We start from the raw sequence: 25,041 nt of genomic DNA on the forward strand, positions 1-25,041 counted from the left end.
TGTTGCACCGCTACAATTACAGGCATTCCAAGACTACAGGCACGCACTTCAATGTAATTTACCATCACTGTTTTACCTATGGATGAATATTTTTCAGACCTCGTACCTTAACTCAATAGATCTGATAAGTATTTATAGACTGCAATTCCCCAATAATAAATACACGAGCCACCATTGAGGTTTTTCAATCAGCTAAATTATGTTTTAATGCGTTTCTTTAGGCTTCAATTAATATAAACTATTTTACATGTTTATAATTAAGTACCATTTTTTAAATTAATAACACAGTAGTACAGTCAATTGGTATTTGTAAATATATATCTGACTGGTAAATATATATAGGCAGATAGGCATTTAGGATCATAAACAATAGTGTCTATAGCAAAGGCCAAATAGAGTCTTAGAATATTAATTATTGGACACATTTTCCTTTTTACATAGCATATTATTCGATGACTTCAGTACACCCTCGAATAGAGGTAGTTTTTTTTACTGCGGATTGTCTCTGAGTATTATGTCCGAGATCATAGACATGCGCAGAGTTCTTCCTTGTTTGTCTCCGTCATCAGAGGTGGGTGAGAGAGAGAGCGAGAGAGCGGGAGGGAGAGTGGTTGTGAATGTCAAGACAGCGTTGCTTTCGAAAGAGAAACGGAGAGAAGAGAAGAAAAGAGACGAAATTCAGCGATTGCAGAGAGCACATATTATAATTGATTTCATAGAAATATTTCTGATTGTAGAAAATATTATCGGGAAAGTATCGTATTGAACATCAGCAAAACATGATGGAATCCGCTATTCTATTTTACAGCAAGGCAGCATAGGACAGTAATTAAGCGATTGTGTTTTGGTTATTTGCGCAAGGGATTCGGGCGAGAGGAGAAGAGAGGAAGGGAAGAATTTGTGTCCATTCCCGTTTCCCTTGGGGGCAGTGAAGTCATAGGAGAACCAAACAAGTAATTCGAGAAGAGACGCATTTTTGTAATTTCGCTATCTAGTTAGTATCCTAAACTATCAGTTTTACACCCAGTTACACACGGTTAGACATCACGTAATTTTCCTCGGCAGTTGTTTTTTCATGATTTAGGATTTTCTCAACAATTCTTGCCATCCTCTTCTGGGCGATTCCCTGCTGAAGGATGCCTGATCAAATATCGGTGTCCGAGTTTCTCTCGGAGACAACCGAGGACTACAATTCTCCTACCACATCCAGCTTCACGACCCGTTTGCAGAGCTGTAGGAACACAGTCAACATTCTGGAAGAGGTAAGGCCACATCATGTTATAACATTGAGTCAGCCATGGCTGCAGATGGAATTGCGTGCAAGAGCGACCATTGCGCATTGATGAATCATGCCACCACAGCTATGACATAGGTTCAGGAGGCACAGGCTACTTAAATTATACAATGCATGTTATTATCCTAAACTCCATATAGTGGTAGCAGGGTCCAGAGTTGGTCGTTCAAATAGACTCTGCATCTGTGTCCAAATGCCCAAGCCAATGCCCAAAGTTGTACTGTATTCTGCAGAATAACCTCAGAAAGTGTCCTACACAGAGAGCACTGTTCTGATGTGCAAGCAATACAAAAACAACATTTCTGTGATGAGCATTCCACCATGGCAAGCAAGGTTAGATTGTGGTGGCTAGAATTAGACTTATTTGCATGCCTATTATTATAAACGGCCTGTTATCAATTGGCACTGTCTGGTGCTATTGGCAACTTTGTAACACTTTCTGTTGCCATTTACACTGTAGCAAACAGCACACCAAGGACCATGTTATAATGCATGTCTGTTTACTGTCCCTTACAGGCGGGATCAGTTCTTTGTCCCTGTACAATCCCAGACTATTAGAAGCAAAATGGCCTATTTAAAACAGTTCATATGCATCCTATTCTTTCCAAGCCGAATCATTTGAACGTGTGTCGTAAAAAAAATAAACCCACAAAGACCTACTGTCCTAGAACTTAGTAGTTACATTGTTACAACATGCAATAATGGTGTCCAAAGGATCAGCACAATTGTGGTTCGCTTTTATAGTGTAGTGATGATGTCATGATGGCCTTCTGTGGTTTGCTCACACTGAAGCCTATGTTAATTCTGTGCAGTTCAATTGAGCTAGTTTTGCTCCTACTGCTGCTGGCTGGTGTTGCCAGGCAGAGGGGGAGGATTGGGTAGGATAGAAGAGAGGGAAGGGAGGGAGGGTGTGTTTTAGGCCTACAGCTTGCTGGTCTCTCTCTGTTGCATAACTCTGAGCAGAGCAGCCAGGCTGTAGCATTGGAGTGTGCTGGCTGTCTCCACACAGAGTGGGGGTAGGGATGGATGGAGCAGCAAACCCTCCAGCTTCCAGCCACTCTCTGACAGAGATATTGACATTTACAATGATTCTGAATCAGAATGTCTCCCTCCACACATATGGCGTTAACATCAGCCTGATTCTAAACCTTCTAAGCCTGTTCTTACAATCACAATCAGTGGTGGAAGAGCTCACAGGCAAGTAGCCTACACACGCACGCGCAAACATGCACACACAAACACACACACACTCACAGGATTGCACGTCTGATCAGTGAGGTGAGTGTAATCAGGTGAATCCTGGTGGAGACCATGGAGAGCAATGCATTCTCAGCCCACCCCCATCTTGCACTGGCTTTACCATGAGATAATGGGACAACAAAGAAGGGCAGCAGCATGCCCTGTTAAAACCGACACATTACCTAATTTCATTACCTCATTTTTTTCATTGAATAAAATAGAAAGAGGTCTATGTTTCTCTTGAAGTCATTGGTTTAATGTTCTCATATAGTGTATATAAAATGGCAGCCATGGCAGATGATCAATGCTGATAATCATTCATCTCCCTCTCCATGTTATCTCAGGCTGTATCCCAAATGGCACCCTATTCTCTAAATAGTGCACTACTTCTGGTCAAAGGTAGTGCACTACATAAGGAGTAGAGTGCCATTTGGAGTGCAGCAACAGTGTCAGTGGTTTCATCTTCCATTTAAGAAAGGAGGCAGGAGAGAGAGAGCAGTTCCTGAGATTGGATTCCGAATTTGAATCAGTTGCGTCCGTGCAACTCCTTCAAGCTAAGAGACAGTGGATTGTCATGTGCTCTGCTGTCATGTGCTCTGCTGTCATGTGCACTACTGTCATGTGCTCTGCTGTCATGTGCTCTGCTGCCAGGCGTGCTGAGGACTAAAGAAAGATGTTAGGATGTTTCTGCATCCTCTGGAAATGAGGCTGAAGAAACACCGTGAAGTAGCTGAGAGCTTTGGTTTCAAATGGATAACATATACCTGTAGGACAATCTCTGTTTATTGTTTCTCACCCAATAGTGATGGAAATGTTATTATCAGTTATTACAACAGGGTCCTCAAGGAAACTAAAGTCCTTCCCATAGAAAGAGCCATAGTAACTTGACTTTACAGTAGGCTTAAATGACCAATGATATCTTTCTTTGTCCTATAAAGTTGTAGAAACATCTCAAGGATGATTTTTTTATTTTACCTTTATTTAACTAGGCAAGTTAGTTAAGAACAAATTCTTATTTTCAATGATGGCCTAGGAACAGTTGGTTAACTGCCTTGTTCAGGGGCAGAGCGAGAGATTTTTACCTTGTCAGCTCGGGGATTCGATCTTGCAACCTTTCAGTTACTATCTACATGATAGTAACCCTACACGATAGCACATCATATCTACATGATAGTGACATGCTGCATGGTTGTTCGAAATGGTTGACACATTTTTGCATATTCTCTCTTCGTAGATAGATAACGTAATATGCAGAATGGCTGGTCATGGCCTATGTGTCGTAGCATTTAGAAGTTCCACCCGTCTCTCCCCGAAGGTTTATAGTACAATAATAGAAGAATCTTTACAACCAAGCCATGTTTATTCTCATTTTACATGACGCTCTTATCCAGAGCGACTTACAGGAGCAATCCGTGTTCAAGTGCACATCGACAGATTTTTCACCTAGTCAGCTTGGGGATTCGAACCATTAACCTTTCTGTTACTGGCCCAACGCTCTCAACCGCTAGGCTACCTGCTGCTTCTCCACACAGAGCACATTTTTGTTCATTTAACAACAAGGAAAGGCTTGCGTCATGGATCACCTCTCTGGCTCTGTGCCTCCCAGCTCAGAGAGAGAGAGACTGCAAAACAAACTAAAAACATCTGTTGGAAGAGCCGCCATGTGCGCCCGGCCCGGGCTGCAGCAGTAACCACTCTGGAATTGTAGTCCGGATCACATGACGGGGACCATTATACTGGCCACAAAAGAGCAACAACGTATAATCTTTCTTATTTAAACAGACAAGAGGCCATAGAATCAAGCTTTTCCCGAAACATTGATCTAAAATCAGTAGAGAGCAGAAGACCTCGCCAGGGTCCTGCCCTGGGATACTACATACACCTTCCAGATGGCATTCCTCCTCACTTTATGGATTTCCAACTCTGTAAAAGTTCAGCAGTATTGCCATGGCCTCTGAAAAGAGTCAGGGTGAAAAATGTTGGCCATGTAGCATTTGAAGAATAGCCACCAAAGATGCTAAAGTGGGCCTATTTGTTTTGTGCCACATTTTCACCATAACCAGTGAGACAAATTGGGAGGCTATTCTCTCATTCTCTCTTCAGAAAAGGTAAATAATTCCCATAATAACCTTCCCACCTTCATTCACCTGTCATCATTACAGACCTTCCAATGTCTCTCTGTTTCTCCAAGTAATTTTCCCAGTATGTTGACGAGGTAAATTATGCAAAGGTACATGGTGAATATTTAATGGTGTAACCTGAGGAGGAGAGCTGACCTGCCGGAGGAGGACAACAGTTGTCAGCCTCCCTCCTCAGGCGTCTCAACACAGTGAGTCATATAAAGGTGCAGAGGGGGAGATGCAGCGACATCAAAACTTCTTACTTCAACTCCACACCTGAATTATTTATGGATGGCTGCTTGGAGAGACAAAGATGTTCACGATTCCCCTCCTCAAAGCAGCACTGTCCTTATTAACCCAACCCAGTTTGCCCAGTCACAACAGGGAAAAGCTCCCCTGCCTACAGTGCATTCGAAAAGTATTTAGACCCCTTGACTTTTTCCACATTTTGTTACGTTACAGCCTTATTCTAAAATTGATTACATCGTTTTTTCCCCTCATCAATCATAATGACAAAGCAAAAACAGGTTTTTAGATGTTTTTTCAAATTTATAAAAAACAACAACGAAATATGACATTTACATAAGTATGCAGACCCTTTACTCAGTTGAAGCCCCTTTGGCAGCGATTACAGCCTCAACTCTTTTTGGGTATGACGCTACAAGCTTGCCAAGCTCTCCTATTCTTCTCTGCAGATTCTCTCAAGCTCTGTCAGATTGGATGGGGAGCGTCGCTGTACAGCTTTTTTCAGGTCTTTCCAGTGATGTTCGATCGGGTTCAAGTCCGGGCTCTGGCTGGGCCACTCAAGGACATTCAGAGACTTGTCCCGAAGCCACTCCTCTTGGCTGTGTGCTTAGGGTCGTTGTCCTGTTGGAAAGTGAACCTTCGCCCCAGTCTGCCCTGAGCGCTCTGGAGCAGGTTTTCATCAAGGATATCTCTGTACTTTGCTCTGTTCATTTTTCCCTCGATCCTGACTAGTCTCCATGCCACTGAAAAACATCCCCACAACATGATACTGCCACCACCATGCTTCACCGTAGGCATGGTGCCAGGTTTCCTCCAGATGTGACACTTGGCATTCAGGCCAAAGAGTTCAATTTTGGTTTCTCTAGACTAAAGAATCTTGTTTCTCATGGTCTGAGAGTCCTTTGAGTGCCTTTTGGCTAACTCCAAGTGGGCTGTCATGTGCCTTTTACTGAGGAGTGGCTTCCGTCTGGCCACTCTACCATAAAAGCCTGATTGGTGGAGTGCTGCAGAGATGGTTGTCTGTCTGGAAGGTTCTCCCATCTCCACAGAGGAACTCTGAAGCTCTGTCAGAGTGACTATCGGGTTCTTGGTCACCTCCGTGACCAAGGCCCTTCTCCCCCGATTGCTCAATTTTCTCATTATGGGGTATTGCGATTGATGAGGAACATGTTTTATTTTATCCATTTTAGAATAAGGCTGTAATGTATCAAAATGTGGAAAAAGTCAAGGGATCTGAATACTTTCCGAATGTACCGTATGTTTACTGTTCATATTTCTATCAGTGCTAAAACTAAATAGGAAATAACTGCAGCCGCGTACTAATGCTGTGCACGTCTTGCATAACAGGAAGTGACATCATTATGGTGTTGAGGGCAGTAATGGAATCTGGTATGGTTAATCCACTACTGTGCCCAACAATACACAAGGAATGTTCTGAAGAATGGTAAGAAAATATTCATGCTCATCTGCAATTTAATTCCCTGAAAGGTTCAGAAAAATGTGTAGAGGAGGACTTCATGTACAGGCAGGCTTTAGTTAAGCTTCCCTTCCTTTGTTAGGGAAATCGTAAGAAGATGTTGGCTTTTTCTAATGGAAAACTTGTAGTTCCAACTTGCCCTGATCTTGGCATCTTTGAGTTAGTATCTTCTTATCCAACATGACTGAATCATGAACATTCGGGACAACCAGCCAGCCAGACTCCCTTGTGAGGCCCTCCCTTGTCTCTGCCCTACAGATGGTTCTTTGCGTCATTGAGTTAGCTTTTTAAACCAGGGAGAAACATTGCCTGGAACACAAGGGAAACCCTCAGTGGATTTGCATTCCTCTGAGCATGCCTCTCACACCACATCAGTGTGGAAGTGTGAGGACAAATCTTTGTCTTTTCATAGTCATCTTATTCAAACACTGTGAATTTCTTGGCAGTTACAATTAAACGTTTATTTCTTCCATCTTTCATTTTGGGAACATCAGATGAGTGACTTTTTGTGAAATTGATGTCAGTTTCCACCTGGCGAAGAGTGAAATTGATAGTATACTATCTTGTCAAAATGACACAATTGGATGGTTTCAAATGAATACTGATTCCCTCCAGCCATTTCAGTGGTGTTAAGCTATGAGAGTGACAGTTTTGCTGTCATTCTGACCTGAGGAGACTGTCAGCATCTGACATGAATTGGACAAATAGTCGTGTTGTTTGCTCTTCAGTAGAATGAAAGAGAAAAATGGCACCTCTGTTGACTGTTGCTAATTGTACTGCTCATTAGAGGATTTAAGGACCGCAGCATAGACACACAGACAGACAGTCTACACACAGCATTAGGATTTATGATAGCTTCAGGACAGTGTTTCCGTTAGCCGGTAATAGTCAGCTTTTGGCCTACATATATATATATTTTTAAGTCAATAAATCAAACTCCTGCTGGCCAACTGTCCGGGAGAAGAAGAAAAAAATCAAATTGCGAAATAATGCTTTTTAAACTCTTCATTGATGGAAATACCAGTCGATGCCAATACATTTGACTGGCCATGCTTATTGTGTATAGATTGATTCACATAATTTTGTGAAATTAAATTGGCGCGTGTGTACAGTATATTCATTATGTACCTTATTTATCACACTTGTACAGCATACAGATAGCAACGTCGTCGCATCCTCGATTTCTATGTTCTGCTAATATGAATTACCATAATCGAAATGTGATTTATGTCCTTCTGAGCAGAGTGGGCGGACGCCCTAATCAGGTTACGCACCCCAATGCATTTGCTTCCGGTAAATTTCAATTAAAATGTTGCCGGAAAACCTGCTTCAGGGTCTACTTTACTGAGAAAATCTGCTGCATACCTCAGGATATGTATGACACAACTTCATTTGTGGGCCTCGGTCCAAACGACATGTAAACGTAACACCGTTGGCCCACGATGACACACATTTGTTTTGACATGTTGTTTACACTTGAAGGAGATTCCATCTCAATGTGCCTGAGTGAGATGCACATGTTTATCCTCACGTGCAACATATCTAATTCGAAAACAGTGGATCCATCTGCCAGCCCCCCATATTAAACTGGGAGAGGCTACCCAAGACCTGTTGGTAAACCATAAAATGGAGACATCAGCTGTTTGAATATCTACCTTTAGCGACAGAATAGGAAACTGTATATCGATGTGGTTTTCTGCTTTTTTTTCCCCCTGCATGGTTTTTCTACTTTTCATTGCATTGCACAACCAGCGACGAGAAAGATCTGTTCTAGCCTACATTTTTCGCTTTGGTATGATGCAATGTTCCTATTGAGAACAAGTCTTGTGAACACTTTGAATAATTCAAGAGAACGAGACAGGTTTCGTCATATCCGGGTTTTACGTAACAAAGTGAATGCAGGCTATATGCAGGCTTCTTACCTCAACAACATTCACAACTCAGGACAGATGTGGCTAGCTGAATTATTGATTAAGTTGAGGCTTTTTAGAATTTGTCCCCTGTGTCACATGCAGGCAAATTAAACAGAACAGTGTTTATCGGCATATTGCATGACTTGGCTCTCTCTCACTGACGGCCCATCACATTTTCCATCCTAGTTCAACCACATAACAAAAAGTGCAAGCAAAGGCTGTCCTATAAAAAGTGCTCGTTAGGTAAACTGTCAGCCTTAGAAATCTGACTCATAATCCCCCGAGCGAGGCAGTATCTCCCATGGTAACACAAGGGGGGTCAAATCGTAGTTCACTGTTTAAAAGTACCATATAAGCCTATAGTATCTGATGACTCTTGTTGCTGAGTTCCATTAGAGAGTTAGAGGAGAAGGCTGGCGATCAGGCAGTGGGGGTGTCTTGAGTCCATGTCTGAGTCCATTTAACAACAGTGGCCACTCAGTATCCCCCACCCTCCCTTTGCATAAATCAGGGAACGAGCAGGGATCAGAGCCCTGACAGCCCCACTGCCGGAGCTAAGCCTGGTCAGGGGCTAATCCGCTGTCTGCTAATAGCCCTTGATGATATATGCAGTGCAGCTGTGGCAGGAAGAGAAGGTAGGCCAACAGCTGGAAGCCCGGGCCAGAGACTGATTATCCAAATCCCTTGGTCTCTCAGACAGCAAACAAACCAACAAACAAGCAACTGAAACAGCATCCGAACACAAAGCCCAAAACCCTCCCACTGTGAAAGAGGCACGCCACAGATAGATTCAAAATATTGCTGGAGGATTTCTTTAAGGAGGTTTGGAAAGGATGTTTTGAGGTCTTAACCGGGTCACAAGACCTCTTCATCCTGAGGCGTGGCAAATTGGCAATGGGATGCATGTCTGAACCAGTATTGAAACAAAATAACTTAAATCTGCTTTTCTTTCCCATCATTTATGTGATAATGAACAAGCCCCTCCTCTTCTCTGAGTTTGTGAGTGCTTGGGTCAATGACCTTCCTCTAGAACTGGCCTGGGGGTTGGAGGACGGCAGCACTGCTCAATGCTCACTGATGCATGCTCCTCTCCTGGCCTGAGGGGGAAATACTCCAAGGCTGACTCTGTTTCAAGAGGACACAATGGTGTTGTGCCTTGGACCGTGTGTGTGTTGTCAGCTGGGCACTTGATATAGTGTTTCATCTGAAGTGCTGAACATGCCTGCCAGGGGATGGCTTGTTGGCTCAGATGTGGATTTACACACGCTTGCTCCGTTTGAACGGCAAGGCTTTCCTAGAGCCTACAGAGGTCACTCTGCCCCCCTGGCAGGCCCGGCTCCAGGATGACATGCCCGAGGGGGCTTTTTAAATCCACGTGAGGTGGGTGGGGGGCACAACTAGTATTGCTTTAGAGCTCCAATAAAACAAGGTAGATTGGTCTTACTACTTCTCATACTGTAGGTACAAAAATGTATATGAAATGTAGCCGTACACAGTCAACAAACCGTCGCTTTGTATAATAACACGCAAATGATATGCGTCCCCACTGCGACATGTGTATCGAAAATGCAGCCATATCTGCAGTAGAAGGCCTGCACATCATTTGCGCCTACCAACACGTGAAGATCAGCTCGATGAGCACCACTAGCTTATCAACGATTCTGACAGGCTTCATCGCTTCAACTTCAATAATTACAACTTAGATTACATTTCTGTCAAATTTGTGGCGCTGCGCAATGAGCGTAATCAAGGCGCCACTTCTCCGTGGGACAGTATCAAGTTCCAGAAAAGCAAGCTAAATCAGACTAAGTGCGTATTCTATAGTCATAGCTGATGTGAAATGTCCTACACAACAGTAGCTCATTTGAATCTGCCGCGATTAAGAGTAAATGCCAATTCCGATAGGAACTCACACACATGCTATAGCAAGAGAGCAGGGAGGGGGTGAACAAAGTAGACTGTGTCGTTTTCATGGTATTGACATCCCTTTTACAGTAGCCTATCACACGACGACTGTGTAATGCGAGGAATGATAACCGAGTGATTTAGGCTACACGCGGTATTGGTCCTACATACCAAATGTACTAAAATGGAGGCCTGTTTGAAATGCAGCCATAGACACAACTACTGTCATTTTGCACACAAGAAAGCACGCGATGTTGAAGAGAAGCCCCACGAAGACTGGTAGACCAAGATGCGCTCATTAAAACAGCACACACCGTAACCATCAATTCAGGACCATGGACAGAAGGCTACCCCCAGTCAGCGCGATGAAAGGGTAACGTTAGATGCACTGCCAATTTGACATCTTAGTCATTTAGCAGACGCTCTTATCCAGAGTGACTTACAGTAGTGAGCGCATACATTTTCGTACTGGTCCCCTGTGGAAATTGAACCCAAAACCCTGGCGTTGCAAGTGCCATGCTCTACCAACTGAGCCACACCGGACCGAGTTTAACATCACCTCAGAGCACAACCAATAGGCTACATTGGTGATTGTCCCGATACCCGTCAAATAATACAAAGCTGGACATCTATCAATAACAATGAGAACCGCAAAAGCAAGCAATGACATTAAGAATCACAGATAAATCCAAAAGATGCATTGAAGTAAAAAGCAAAAGCCTAAACTATACATTACATTAAAAAAATCCAAACAACCAGTGGGCTTACGTTAGGGTCAACCAATGAATGAATTATTCTGGCACGGCGGCCAAGGCCATAAAGGTTGTAGCTTACCATTTAGATGAGTTGCAGCCTCCTCCATGCTGTGCTGAACCTCATGAGAAGTTTCTGATTCTATTCTCCTTCCTGGCGAAATGTACTTGTCAGGTCCCTCTCAAATGCCTGCTCGACAAGCTGGGATGTTCGTCGATGTAACATGCCGAACCTCGGTGGTTGGGCCAGCAGGCTGCTCATTGAGCTCGGAATCGCTCTTGACATGGGGGTCCCCTGTTATTTTTTGCTCTTGGCAGTGTCCAGCCATGTTTGGATACCCACGCCGCTTAGCCAGCTAAAATTATTCAGCTCGCGGCTACCCAAATTTACCGAAGCTAGTAGCTACTATTTAGCCTATTATTAGCTGCAGCGATCTGGAAAAGTAAACAACTTTCCCCTTCTCTGTGAGAAAAAAACGGTTAATGTAACCACGCCCCAGGTGGGATCCAATGATTTTCCTAAACAAGGTAATGAAGGTGGTACCTTATGACATCGCATGGCTAGGTGCCCAATCAGAATGCATTTAGGGATTTTAACAACAAAATATTACATTATTACCCCCCCCTCAAATCATGAGTGCGCACCTGGCAAAGCCTCTGTTCCGGTCTGTGCTGCTAGCAGGGCCGACAACACTACATTAGCAAAACTGGTCATTGTGATTCATATACCATTTGTTATGTTTATGGGGAAACAGAACTGGGGGAGGTGGGGGCACAAATACTATCTGGGTGGTCAATGCCCAGCTTTGCCGCCATGTAGAGCCGGCTCTGCCCCCTGGAACTGCATCAACACTGCCTTAGGGCGGTTGATAGCAACTAGATAACATGAAAATGATGTTGTCTAGCAGGTCTAGGATACACCAATATTTCAGCTATGGTTATCTCCTGAATGGCTTTAGTTCTTTAGTGACATTTGTCACGAACCGGCTCAAAGTTCGAAACAAAAGGGAGACAACGTGGAGACAAGGAATAACAAAATATATTTATTAAATAAAGTAAACTAAATACAATTAACAATGGTGTGTGCAAACAGTAGTATAAGTGAGTGTTTCGCATGCATAAATGTGATAATGCGGGGTGTTGAAAGGTGCCAAAGCAAACAACCAAAAGGCCACAAGAAAATCGATAGAGGTGTCTGCATGGAGAGAGCCTCTCCAATGAATGGGGAAGAGGTGCATTTATCCTGGGACACACCCGAGCCCAGGTGTGTCCCATTTCTCTGACGACCCTCCCGGCTCCGCCCACCGACATCCTATTAAGGAAAACAAGAGCAAAGAGAAAGAATTCGGCAGACAGAGTGGGAGGGTCGTCACACATTATGCGGTAGAGGGGAGGCCATGTCTGAGGCTGTGAGGACATACCGAGGACATACTCGGTGAACATATCCCTGTTTGATATAGCCTATTGCTCAAGTGTGTGTCTATCACCGTGGCCAGTGGGAATGGATACACCTGTGGTTCTTTCACCCGACGGACTCCCATAATCTGTGAAATTTGATACATGTCCACAGAAAACTCCAAGGAATGCTGTAAAGCACAGGAATGTAGGCTGCGACTCTGGTACAGGGCTCAAGGCCATGTGGTGTGAAATGGAATGCAACCACTCAGGGACTAGAAATAATGCGCTACTTCTGATCGGGCGTTTTATCTAAGCGGAGTGAGCGGCTCGTCCCTTGGCTGTCACAGCCAGATACCTTTGGATCTACTGCATTGTGGGTTGAGAGCCGGAAGCTGAGTTTGTAGAGATATCCACCGATCACTGATAAGAGGGATAATAGTGATAACCATGGTTACTTTGAGTTGAATGGTTTGTTTGTGTTACTGGAAGATTTTGGGGTTCAGCTTACTGCACTCATACTCTCAGGCCTCATTTCTGAACTACACCACATTAGTGAGAGAGATTGTTGGAGCCTTTTGTGACAGTCGGAGTGTTTTCAGATGGTTTCCCTCCTGGCTGACGGTGTTCTAAATAATTCAAATTTGCTTGATGGTTGATAACAACAGAAGGTGTTTGTATTGCATCTAAAATATTTATTTTTGAATTAAATAGACGGAGAAGGAATAAAGCTAAGAGGTCTTGTACTCTTTAAAATGTAAACATTTGCTCAAAAGGAATTTCCTCTTAATCTTTGCTTTGAAGGTAACCTCAAGCAACCCTCAAGTTAACCTGTTCTCCATTGTATCCAGGTGAGTGCTAAGCAAGCATATCCCTGGGGTGGCAGGGTAGCCTAGTGGTTAAGAGCGTTGGACTAGTAACCGGAAGGTTGCAAGTTCTAACCCCCGAGTTGACAAGGTACAAATTTGTCGTTCTGCCCCAGAACAGGCTATCATTGAAAATAAGACTTGCCTAGTTACATAAAGGTAAAATAAATATCCCATATCTAGTGAAAGGAGGGTTTAATCATGAACTTGGTGACTGTCATAATTGAGGTTGGTGGGGACAGTTGAGTTTATGACAAAAACCTTTGTTTCTCTGGGGTCCCGGGCAGGCAATTCAGCTTCATGCGAATAGCTTCGTGGTGAATGTTTGCCCTGAAAATCCCTCTGCTCCCCCCTTGTGTTTCTATTCTCACTCCTCTAAATGGAGCTACTTTTGGAGATGTGGCTGACGCTGTCATGTTTTAATCATCAGCCGCACTGAGGTACAGTCCCCAGTCTCAGTTTGTTCCATTCATATGAATAATGATGTAATGGAACTATATAGGGCGGCTTACTGTTCCTCATTTATGAATTATGACTGACTCCAACATGAGATTGATAAAGTTATGCTTGTTTGAGCCCATGTGGGCAGTGTATACTTCAGTGGTGTATGGTGTGATAAAATACGCTCACAAGAGAAGGATGTAGAGATGTAGGAAGTCACCAGTGTGGTAACACACGATGGCTTGTGTACTCCACTTCTCCAGTCCTGACAAGCAGTCAGTCTCCTCTCAACACCGGAAGCTGCCTCACAGTCTTCCTCCATTGCTTGTTCAGACCAACCACAGCCAAGCCAGCTGAGCAGCCAGCCTCTACTCAACATATGTTCCCTTCCCTGCCCTGCATCCCTCTCTGGCCAACACCAACAGCTGAGTTAGGGCTAGGACACTCTCCCTAGGCCCTATGACACTCTCTGGCATCAATGATTAGTTCGTCTTCCTAAGTCCCTACAAGTGAAGTACCCTTGTTCCATATGTTAGCCTACTGTATAGAAGAGGTTCTTGCACCACCAATGTCCCTCAAAGTTTACAGTGTTAGGGCCATTGCCTTGCTCTTTAATTGTCTAATTCTATTTTCACTCAACGTCTGGGGTGTGTTATGCTGAGCATTTGGTTCTCTTCAGAAAAGAACCATCCACCCAAAAGCTGCCTTAAATTGTTCTGTGTGACATAGTCTGACCTTTGGAAATGTTAAATCCTCTTATTTAAATCTTCCTGACTGGGAGCGTTCAGGCTTCCCCCAGCTCCAGGCCAGAGAAAGGGATGTTCACTTGTGTCCTGCCAATGGAAACTGTTCTCCGCCTTTCCTGTTAGAATCGCGCCCCATTTTCGGACAAAATGCAATGGGGAAGACGACATTCAGTTCTAGAGGCATATGCTCTTGTCAAAGTCAAACCACTCTTTGGCGTCTTAATGATTGATTTACTGAAGCTTGCTCGAGCCACGCTGGTTTGACCTCCACTCAACACTTACGTGCTCGCCGTGAGGCATGATGACACATTTCACCCATGTCATCAGTTTTGTACTTGGCTCACCTTCAAGATGTATCGCTCTTTCGATTTTCTGTGTCCTGTGCTTGTGTGATCACATTTGAGTGCATAGAGGTGAAGTTCAACAATGAAAGTCTCAAAGTAAGGGGAGGTTAAAGGGAAAATCCACTCAAAAACGACATTTTTATTGTCCACTGTCCATTTTGCATCGTCATGATGTGGCCGGTGACACTTTGCTTCTTGAAAGTCCAATATCTTGAAAACTTGACCGCTGACATGCAAAACATTTTGGGACGGTAAAAAACAGAAACACCTTATTTACATGTATTCAGACCCTTTACTATGAGACTCGAAATTGAGTTCAGGTGCATCCTTTTTCCATTGATGATCCTTGAGATGTTTCTACAACTTGATTGGAGTCCACTAGTGGTAAATTCAATTGATTGGACATTTTTTGGAAAGGCACACACCTGTCTATATAAGGTCCGACAGTTGACAGTGCATGTCAGAGCAAAAACCAAGCCATGAGGTCTAAGGAATTGTTCGTAGACAAGATTATGTCAGGGCACAGATCTGGGGAAGATTACCAAAACATTTCTGCAGCATTGAAGGTCCCCAAGGACACAGTGGCCTCCATCATTCTTAAATGGCAGAAGTTTGTAACCACCAAGACTCTTCCTAGAGCTGGCCACCCGGGCCAAACAAAGAAGGGCCTTTGTCAGGAAGGTGACCAAGAACCAATGGTCACTCTGACAGAGCTCCAGAGTTCCTTTGTGGAGATGGAGAACCTTCCAGAAGAACAACCATCTCTGCAGCACTCCACCAATCAGGCCTTTATGGTAGTGGCCAGATGGAAGCCACTCCTCGGTAAAAGGCACATGACAGCCTGCTTGGATTTTGCCAAAAGGCACGTAAAGGACTCTCAGACCATGAGAAACAAGATGCTCTGGTCTGATGAAACCAAGATTGAACTCTTTGGCCTGAATGCCAAGTGTCACGTCTGGAGGAAACCTGGCACCATCCCTACGGCGAAGCACGGTGGTGGCAGCATTATGCTGTGGGAATGTTTTTCAGCATCAGGGATTGGGAGACTAGTCAGAGGGAAAAATACAATTTCCTACATTTTTGAAAAAGGCTGTAACATCACTAAATGTGAAAATGTCAAGGCGTCTGAATACTTTCCAACTGCACTTTTTCCACAATTTGTTATGTTACAGACTTGTTCTAAAATGGATGAAATCGTTTTTTCCCTTTTGACTAGTCTCACAGTCCCTGCTGCGGAAAAATAGGTGTATCACACAATTCCCCATGACGTGTATCACATTTACATAACTATTCAGACCCTTTCAGAGGGGTTGGGTTAAATGCGGAAGACACATTTCAGTTGAATGCATTCAGTTGTACAACTGACTAGGTATCCCGCTTTCCCTTTCCTTTCCCTTTACTCAGTACTTTGATGAAGAAAAAATGTATGTAATCTATTTTAGAATAAGGCTGTAAAGTAACAAAATGTGGAAAAAGTCAAGAGGCCTGAATACTTTCCAAGTGCACTGTATAGGAACGACACCAAGAGACAACAAAAATACTATTTATCCACGATTCATATATACAGTTGAAGTCAGAAGTTTACATACACCTTAGCCAAATACATTTAAACTCAGCTTTTCATTTAATCCTAGTATAAATTCCCTGTTTTAGGTCAGTTAGGATCACCACTTTATTTTAAGAATGTGAAATGTCAGAATAATAGTAGAGAGAATTATTTTTTTCAGCTTTTATTTATTTCATCATATTCCCAGTGGGTCAGAAGTTTACATACTCTCAATTAGTATTTGGTAGCATTGCCTTTAAATTGTTTAACTTGGGTCAAACGTCGTTTTGGGGAGCCTTCCACAAGCTTCCCACAATAAGTTGGGTGAATTTTGGCCCATTCCGCGTGACAGAGCTGGTGTAACTGAGTCAGGTTTGTAGGCCTCCTTGCTCGCACATGCTTTTTCAGTTCTGCCCACAAATTTTCTATGGGACTGAGGTCAGGGCTTTGTGATGGCCACTCCAATACCTTGACTTTGTTGTCCTTAAGCCATTTTGCCACAACTTTGGAAGTATGCTTGGGGTCATTGTCCATTTGGAAGAGCCGTTTGCGACCAAGCTTTAACTTCCTGACTGATGTCTTGAGGTGTTGCTTCAATATATCCACATCATTTTCCGTCCTCATGATGCCATCTATTTTGTGAAGTGCACCAGTCCCTCCTGCAGGAAAGCACCCCCACAACACGATGCTGCCATCCCCGTTTTTCGCGGTTGGGATGATGTTCTTCGGCTTCAAGCCTCCCCCTTTTTCATCCAAACATAACATTATGGCCAAACAGTTCTATTTTTGTTTCCTCAGACCAGAGGACATTTCTCCAAAAAGTATGATCTTTCTCCCCATGTGCAGTTGCAAACCGTAGTCTGGATTTTTTATGGCGATTTTGAAGCAGTGGCTTCTTTCTTGCTGAGCGGCCTTTCAGGTTATGTTGATAAAGGACTCGTTTTACTGTGGATATATAGATACTTTTGTACCTGTTTCCTCCAGCATCTTCACAAGGTCCTTTGCTGTTGTTCTGGGATTTGTGCTTTTCGCACCAAAGTATGTTCATCTCTAGGAGACAGAACGCGACTCCTTCCTGAGTGGTATGACGGCTGCGTGGTCCCATGGTGTTTATACTTGCGTACTATTGTTTGTACAGATGAACGTTTGAAAATTGTGGAGGTCCACAAATTTTTTTCTGAGGTTTTGGCTGATTTCTTTTGATTTTCCCATGATGTTAAGCAAAGAGGCACTGAGCTTGTAGGTAGGCCTTTAAATACATCCTCAGGTACACCTCCAAATGACTCAAATTAGCCAATCAGAAGCATCTAAAGCCATGACATCGTTTTCTGGAATTTTCCAAGCTGTTTAAAGGCACAGTCAACATAGTGTATGTAATCTTCTGACCCACTGGAATTATGATACTGTGTATTATAAGTGAAATAATTTGTCTGTAAACAATTGTTGGAAGAATTACTTGTGTCATGCACAAAGTAGATGTCCTAACCGACTTGCCAAAACTATAGTTTGATAATAAGAAATTTGTGGAGTGGTTGAAAAACGAGTTTTAATGACTCCAACCTAAGTGTATGTAAACTTCCGACTTCAACTGTACACATTCATATTCTTATACATTAGATCTTTAGATCTTAAAAAAAAAAAAGTTTAAAGCTGAATCTTTTTGCCTGAGTAATCTCTGGTGGCAGAGCATTCCACGATGGCATGGCTCTATACATAACTGAGCAACGTGTTAAATCTGTTTTTGGTTTGGGTACCGTGAAGATACCCATAGTGGCGTGTCTGGTGTGGTATGTATGTCTGTTTGAAGTGAATGCAAATAGATTATACAAGTGTTGTGGCATGGGTAACAGGTGCACTATCTCGCTTTAATAGCTGGTTGCTCTGCCAGATATGACAATTATGACTTTAAATGAAATTCCAAGTTCGAGAACATTTGGGGTTTCATTTGAAGGTTACACAAGTGGTGTTCTTCAAAAAAAATATTTAAAAAAGTAGTCAAGTGCCCCTCAACCATGAAAGACTGTCATCCATGTTGTCGATGTTAGTTCTGTGTGTGCAGTTAAGGGCAAGGCGGCCTGCTTGGTTTTGAGCCTGCTGCAGCTTTGCAGGGTTTTTCTTTGCAGCCCCCGACCGTATTACTGGCCAGGAATCAAGATGGGATGAGATCAAAGCCTAGTATAGTTGATCTTTGTGTCCAAAACACAGAACATCTTTTTTTTTTATAACAGACATACCTCTCTCCCCATCTTGAACATGATAACTGACCATCCAATGTTACTCCTGGAAGTTCAGCCTCTTCAACGGTCACACCCTTTACAACACGGCTCCAGTTGAGGTTTAGGTCTAGGAGAAGGCTTTGAACCGACTAAAATGCTTTTGGTTTTAGATGTATTTAAGACCCGTTTATTGTTAATTACCCATTCTGACACTGACGGTAGCTCCTTGCTAAGAGTCTCAGTGAACTCACGCTGGCTGTAGGTGCTGATGTCTGGTGTGTTCTGTCATCAGCATACATAAAAGTTTACGCTTTTTGTGAGACAAGTGGCAAATCATTTGTAAAGTACAGTGTTGGGCCACCACCTTGAAGCCAATTAGCAGATGCTCATATCCAGAGCGACTTACAGGAGCAATTAGGGTTAAGTGTCTTGCTAAAGGGCAAATTGACAGATTTTTCACCTTGTCAGCTAAGGGATTCCAACCTGCGACCTTTCGGTTACTGGCCCAACCTGCCGGCCAAGCAGTCTGTCATGACCCACTCACTGGGTCTGAGAAAGAGAACGGTACACTGGCAGATCTGATTCTCACGGCTGGCTGCCTGCCTGTCTGTCTGTCTGTCTGTCTGTCTGTCTGTCTGGCAGGCAGGCAGGCAGGCAGGCAGGCAGGCAGACAGACAGACAGACAGACAGACAGACAGACAGACAGACAGACAGACAGACAGACAGACAGACAGACAGACAGACAGGCAGGCAGCCAGCCGTGAGAATCAGATCTGCCAGTGTACCGTTCTCTTTCTCAGACCCAGTGAGTGGGTCATGACAGACTGCTAGGCAGGCAGGCAGGCAGGCAGGCAGGCAGGCAGGCAGGCAGGCAGGCAGGCAGGCAGGCAGGCAGACAGACAGACAGACAGACAGACAGACAGACAGACAGACAGACAGACAGACAGACAGACAGACAGACAGACAGACAGACAGGCAGGCAGGCAGCCAGCCGTGAGAATCAGATCTGCCAGTGTACCGTTCTCTTTCTCAGACCCAGTGAGTGGGTCATGACAGACTGCTAGGCAGGCAGGCAGGCAGGCAGGCAGGCAGGCAGGCAGGCAGAATCTACGGAATTAAGAATGTTGAGTTGATGTGCGAGGCAGCTCAATCCCATCTCCATGACAATTGCACTACTGGCTGTGCACCTGTGACTGATCGTGGACCTCTGGGAAAAGGAGGGAGTTGAGGTTAAAGGGAGACACATTTATGAACTGAGCGAGGAATACCAATTGACAGAGAAATTTGTCATCCACAAATTTCACAGTAAATTAACAAAAAGATCCCCTGGGGTTTTTTTTTTTTATTTCTCAAGGAAAACATGTTTTTTTAAGTTGTCAGTGAAATACCATGGTGTCATAACCAATGTTCCCTTTTTTCTGCACTGAGCAAATTTCTGGTCTGCTGAGAGCTAACTTGAATGTTTACCTGCTTTAAGTTACAGTTTTAACAGTGGCCAAGTAGTCTACTGTTGCTATTTGGTCATAATATAGGCCTACCAGAGTGGCCTACTATCAAAAATAATGAAGAAAATACATCCCATAACATGTTGACATGGAAATAGCTGTTCTATCATCCAACCTACAGTAGCAGACAATGTGTGTGGTGTTCAGTGTAGCCTACATGCCATGAGACTTATAAAAAACAAACATACAGGGCTTGACATTAACCTGTTAATTCACTTGTCTGAATGTTGTCGTGTTGTTTGATGCAAGAAACCACTTTACAAAATAAAATGCATTATAATCCCATACTCTCCACCTATTTGCTGCTTAGCTTATTCAAGCCTGTCTCAAAATACAACACTGCCCCTCTAAGACCAAAAAATATGTCTAGAAATGTACACGTTTTGTGCTCTTGTAGGAAGCAATCACTCCCACATTGGTGACTACAAATTATTTTTAACCGGGCTAATAACTTACTAACTAGCAAAGGATATGAACAAAATGTGCACACATGGCTACATGCAGCTCTCGCTTTGATCTCAAAACAAGTGTATCTCCTCACGACCGCTCATGTTGTAAACACAGTCCAGTTCAAAGTGAATGGCACATATCCATATATGGCAATGGTCTATTTGCATAAATGCCTACTGAAGCTCTGATTGGTTATGCTGCACCGGTCTGTGTCGAGTACGGGCTGAGTCGTGAGTGTCAATGCAATAGAATCCTACTCCGATGCCTTCTGCCTACAACACCAAAAAATCTTGCATATTTTGTATTTTCTCCGGTATGTTGCATTGAAAGTGGCTAATATTGCATTGATTCGATCACAATTCCCACAGTAAAGGGAAACGTTGATAGCGTTAACTAAAGGGGAAAACTCCAGAAAGTTGAGTGAAATTCAATCTCGTGCTTCTCTGTGCAGGCTGATATTTCTTCTGCGCAGCAGTCTCGGGGGAGCTGCACGCCTGCTCATGTGCTCCGCTTAGAGGGAACATTGGTCATAACTAAGAGAGAGACCTGACCAGGACATGGTGGCTGCTCAGTGACAGTCAGGCCTGCTGCTTCCTGTTTCCTGTGGAAGGAGGGCTGGAGGGCAAATGCCAGGTCTGCTCTGCACTGGGAGGATAAGGCAGGAACTCCAGGAAGTGTTGAAGCTGCATCATCTCTACCCTTCCGTGTCCCATCACACTGTCCTTCACCTCTGACCTCTCCCTGCTGGGTCCTTGACCTCTTTGGGTTGGGTTCTTGTTCCTGTGAGGACGTACTGGCACTTTAACAGCATGCTGACTGACTTGTGTGAATCCACTGCAGCACAAAGTGGGCTTTCATGGTCATAGGCGTTTCACAGGGGAATCTGCACAGGAACATGTACTTTGAGCTGCTGTAGAATCCCTTTTTAGGAAATGAGGTATAATACATCTCGATCCTCCAACTCTTGTTTTGAGTTGAGTATTCAGATCTAGATCTGCACTCATTGGCCCACACACTCACCAATCACACTAGGCTGTGTCAGAGCTTAACATTGGCCGTTGGTCGATCAGAACAAAGCATTGACTATATTGAATAGTTTGCAGGCTTTGTGAGGCATTCTTGCAAGAGTTGAGATGCATTCTTACTGGTTGCCAGGGGGGTGCAGAGGACTCTGTGCCAAGTGAGCTGTGTTCCATTTAACTATTTTGTCCCTTGGAGACTGAGCTGAATGCTAAAAGCCAAATCGACTTCCCTCCTACACATCTAGCGTTTCTCCTCTTTGACACTTGCTCGCATATTTTACAGCAAACCAACAAATGTGGAATGAGAATGTGTGGATATCGGGCGTGAATTTTCCTGAAAGCATCTCAAAGTGTACTGCTGTGATGAATATGTTGGCCTAGCTATTTTGAATGGCAGCAATGTCATTGATGATTGACATTGCTCATTCGTAACTGAAATCCATACGGCCGACACATACTGTATGTCGCTTCGTCGTCAATTATAAATGGCATGAAATGGCATCAACACTGTGGTTCACTCTGTGGGAAAACTGATGCTGGTGCTATAGGACAAATGCCTCTAAAAACCCTAATCCTGCAGTCTCAAGGACCCTGGGTACCCAACACACACATCATCCGACATCCCTGCCCCTGTAACGCCAAGTCGACGTAGCATGTTCCGTATTAATGTAAAATCATGTTCATATCAAAGCGGAATATTTAATTAGGACAAAGCAGACACAGAGAGGATTATGGGTGAACTTTGGCGGGGGTGCCAGCTGCTCCTCGCTCTCTCTCTCTCTCTCTCTCTCTCTCTCTCTGTGTCCCTCTCTCTCTCTCCCCCTATAACACCATTAGAGAGGCAGTCTGCCTGCTGCTGCCCGCCTTGCCTTTGTTCTCTCCGGAGAAGTCATCTCACTCTACTGCCTCACTGAATAACCATTCCTGGATTAGGGTGTCAGGGGGTCCACCATGGTGTCTCTGACCTTGTCGGTGTCCTTGGTCTGCAGTATCATGATCATTTAGTATTTCTCTAAGAGGAAGAGAGACTTCGGGATAAACAGGTTGTTTGCTAGATTGTAGACAATGGAGTACTGCGAGAGCCAAAGAAACGTGTTGGATGGTATAGGCTCAGATTTATGAAAGGGGTGTTGATTGTACCAATATCACTCTCTACAGGGTTTCCGTCTTCGCGCGTACACATCACACACTCATTTTATATTCTAGTCTAGATAGGACCACGCTGAAATTTAAGATTACTTACTGTAGGTGAGTATTTGTATGTAGGCAATGGTATATGCACTTGAGCCAGGCCGGGCTCCTGCGTTAGAAAGAGAGAGAGGGAGAGAGATCAAAGCACAGTGCCCTGGGAGAGAGGGCCCCAGGGCCATGCACTGCTGTAGCCGTAATTGGGGAAGAGCCACGTTAAACTGTCCGGGAGCCAACTGAGGCCGGGCTTAATTAAAATGCATGAAATTTAATGAGCTCCACCAACGTAGCGTGCCTTCCCTCCGGTCCTAAAGCAGTGTATTTATGTTGGTGTTTATCTTCTCCATAAGTGAATGTGGCAATGTAATGGTTCTGTGAGTTTCCGTTTTAATGAGTGAAATATAGATCGTTTTTTTACCTCAGAGAAAGAGGAAAGCATAAATATACCTTAATTTACTGTGGATCAGGAATAATTTAAAATCCACATGTACAGTATGTGAAAATGAAACATTTGGAATCTGAAGGATAGAATACCGTAAGCGCTTTCATTGATGATCTCTGTGTGTGTGTGAAAGTACTGTTTGTGATGCTATCAAATCCTATTCAACTGAGCATTTGTTTTGGCAGATCCAACCTCCCAGTCAATGAATCTGTCTCTAATGGCGAATGACACAGAAACTCCTGCATCGAAAAAACACCATTCACTCAACATTCGCTCCCGCACAGAGATTCTGCACATAATTCTTCTCAAGAGTTTTTGATAACAAACACATTTCCATGTAGGCGTTAGTAGTGCTGTGAGCCGAGAACAGAGTTTCAGAGTAGCTCTGCCCTCAGCGGCGATAAAAGCATGACATCAGCGTTCTCTTAATTGCACGCTCTGTGCGGTGAGAGGATCTGGAGGTCGGTATCGCAGGTTGCCTCCCGAATGGCGCCCTATTTCCTATACGGTAATAGTGCACTACTTTGGACCCGGGCCCATAGGAGTCCGGTCAAAGTTGTGCACTATGAAGGGAATGGGGTGCCATTTGGGACGCAGCACAGGCCAGGCAGCACTGGCCAGGCAGCACTAAACACAACATGGCCGCCCGGCTGTAAACAAACATCTGCCTTTGATTCAATCACTGTGCTAGTACAGATCATAAATCAAGGAAATATGTAAATGAGTGCTAGAAACTTCATTACTCGAGGTACAGCAGAGCTTTTTGGGGGGTTTCCCCGTATTTTATCAATACGTAAATCTAAGGCAGTGATCTTGACCTCGGACAGATACTAAATGTGTGCACTCGTGTGTATGCGTTTAGGATCTAGATTTGTATGATTTATAGATGTTTAAACACCGACAGGATAGCAGGACTAGCAGAATAGCATGTTGTCATGGTTTTCCTCTCCACTTGTGAAACACAGAAGAGTGGAGAAGAGATGCATTGTAAGACACAGCTGCTCCACCTCGGGCAGTACTGTCCTAATGATGCTACTGAATCTAACCGTTTGGAATTCCGTTGGCCATTTTGAATGTCATATTTAGGTCAACTGGTGCTTTTTCAGCATTTGGTATGTTGTTATGCCCGTTTTTATGCAAGCACTCTAAATAGCTCAAAGGGGTTCAGTGCGTTAGCCTCATACTCAGAAATGACTAACATTTACAGTATAACAATGTTGTTGTCTTTTGGTTACAAAAGTCCAGTCTGTGATGCTACTATAAGTCCTTAACCACCCTCTCTCTCGCTCGTTATGTGTTCACAGGCTTTGGATCAGGACAGGACTGCGCTGCAGAAGGTGAAGAAATCGGTCAAGGCGATCTACAGCTCAGGCCAAGGTGAGTTTTCTCAGTTTTCTAGGCTCGTTAACCAGAGGGTTAACGGTTCCAATCCCAGAGAGGATTTTGAGGAAGGATGTGCTTGTGAAAGACCTTGAAAAGCTATTATCTATAAATAGACTGGTCTGGGTGAGTAATTATGCCCTCTTATGAATCTCAATATTACAGAGTTTCAAGCTTCTATCCACATAAAGTCAGTTCATTTGGAGGTTGTTAGGGCCTTGAATAGGGGGTTTCTGGGCCTCTTCTCACCTGACCTCTCTCTCAGGTCTCCTGTCGGAGACTGGAAACAGTTCAAGCCCAGTCACTGTCCAGATGCTCGGTTTATGCCTACTACATTAATGATAAGTCCAGATGGGTGCGACTGTTTGAATGATGGGGAAAGCAGCAATGATGGGAAAAGCAGACTTGCACACACAAGGCCCTGATGGAGCTGTACTCCTAAAACGACGAATGGGAGTCTGACCCCATTGCGTCATGCGTCAATACATTTTTCCTAATGAAATGGCAGTCTACCGATGCTCCTCTGCAACCCATTCACCTACACCCAGTTTACA

General features: G+C 43.9%; 1 protein-coding gene across 1 annotated transcript in view; it reads left to right on the forward strand.

Moving 5' to 3' along the window:
- LOC139367159 (ArfGAP with SH3 domain, ankyrin repeat and PH domain 1b) overlaps nucleotides 1-25,041 on the forward strand; it is a 69,195-nt gene that overhangs the window by 846 nt on the left and 43,308 nt on the right. The window contains exons 3-4 of the mRNA XM_071105279.1: nucleotides 1,136-1,262; nucleotides 24,412-24,484. Of these exons, the coding sequence (XP_070961380.1) occupies nucleotides 1,136-1,262; nucleotides 24,412-24,484 (200 nt within the window). The remainder of the gene's footprint in view (nucleotides 1-1,135; nucleotides 1,263-24,411; nucleotides 24,485-25,041) is intronic.

Source organism: Oncorhynchus clarkii, chromosome 15 (assembly GCF_045791955.1).
Source record: "Oncorhynchus clarkii lewisi isolate Uvic-CL-2024 chromosome 15, UVic_Ocla_1.0, whole genome shotgun sequence".
Lineage (NCBI taxonomy): Eukaryota > Metazoa > Chordata > Actinopteri > Salmoniformes > Salmonidae > Oncorhynchus > Oncorhynchus clarkii.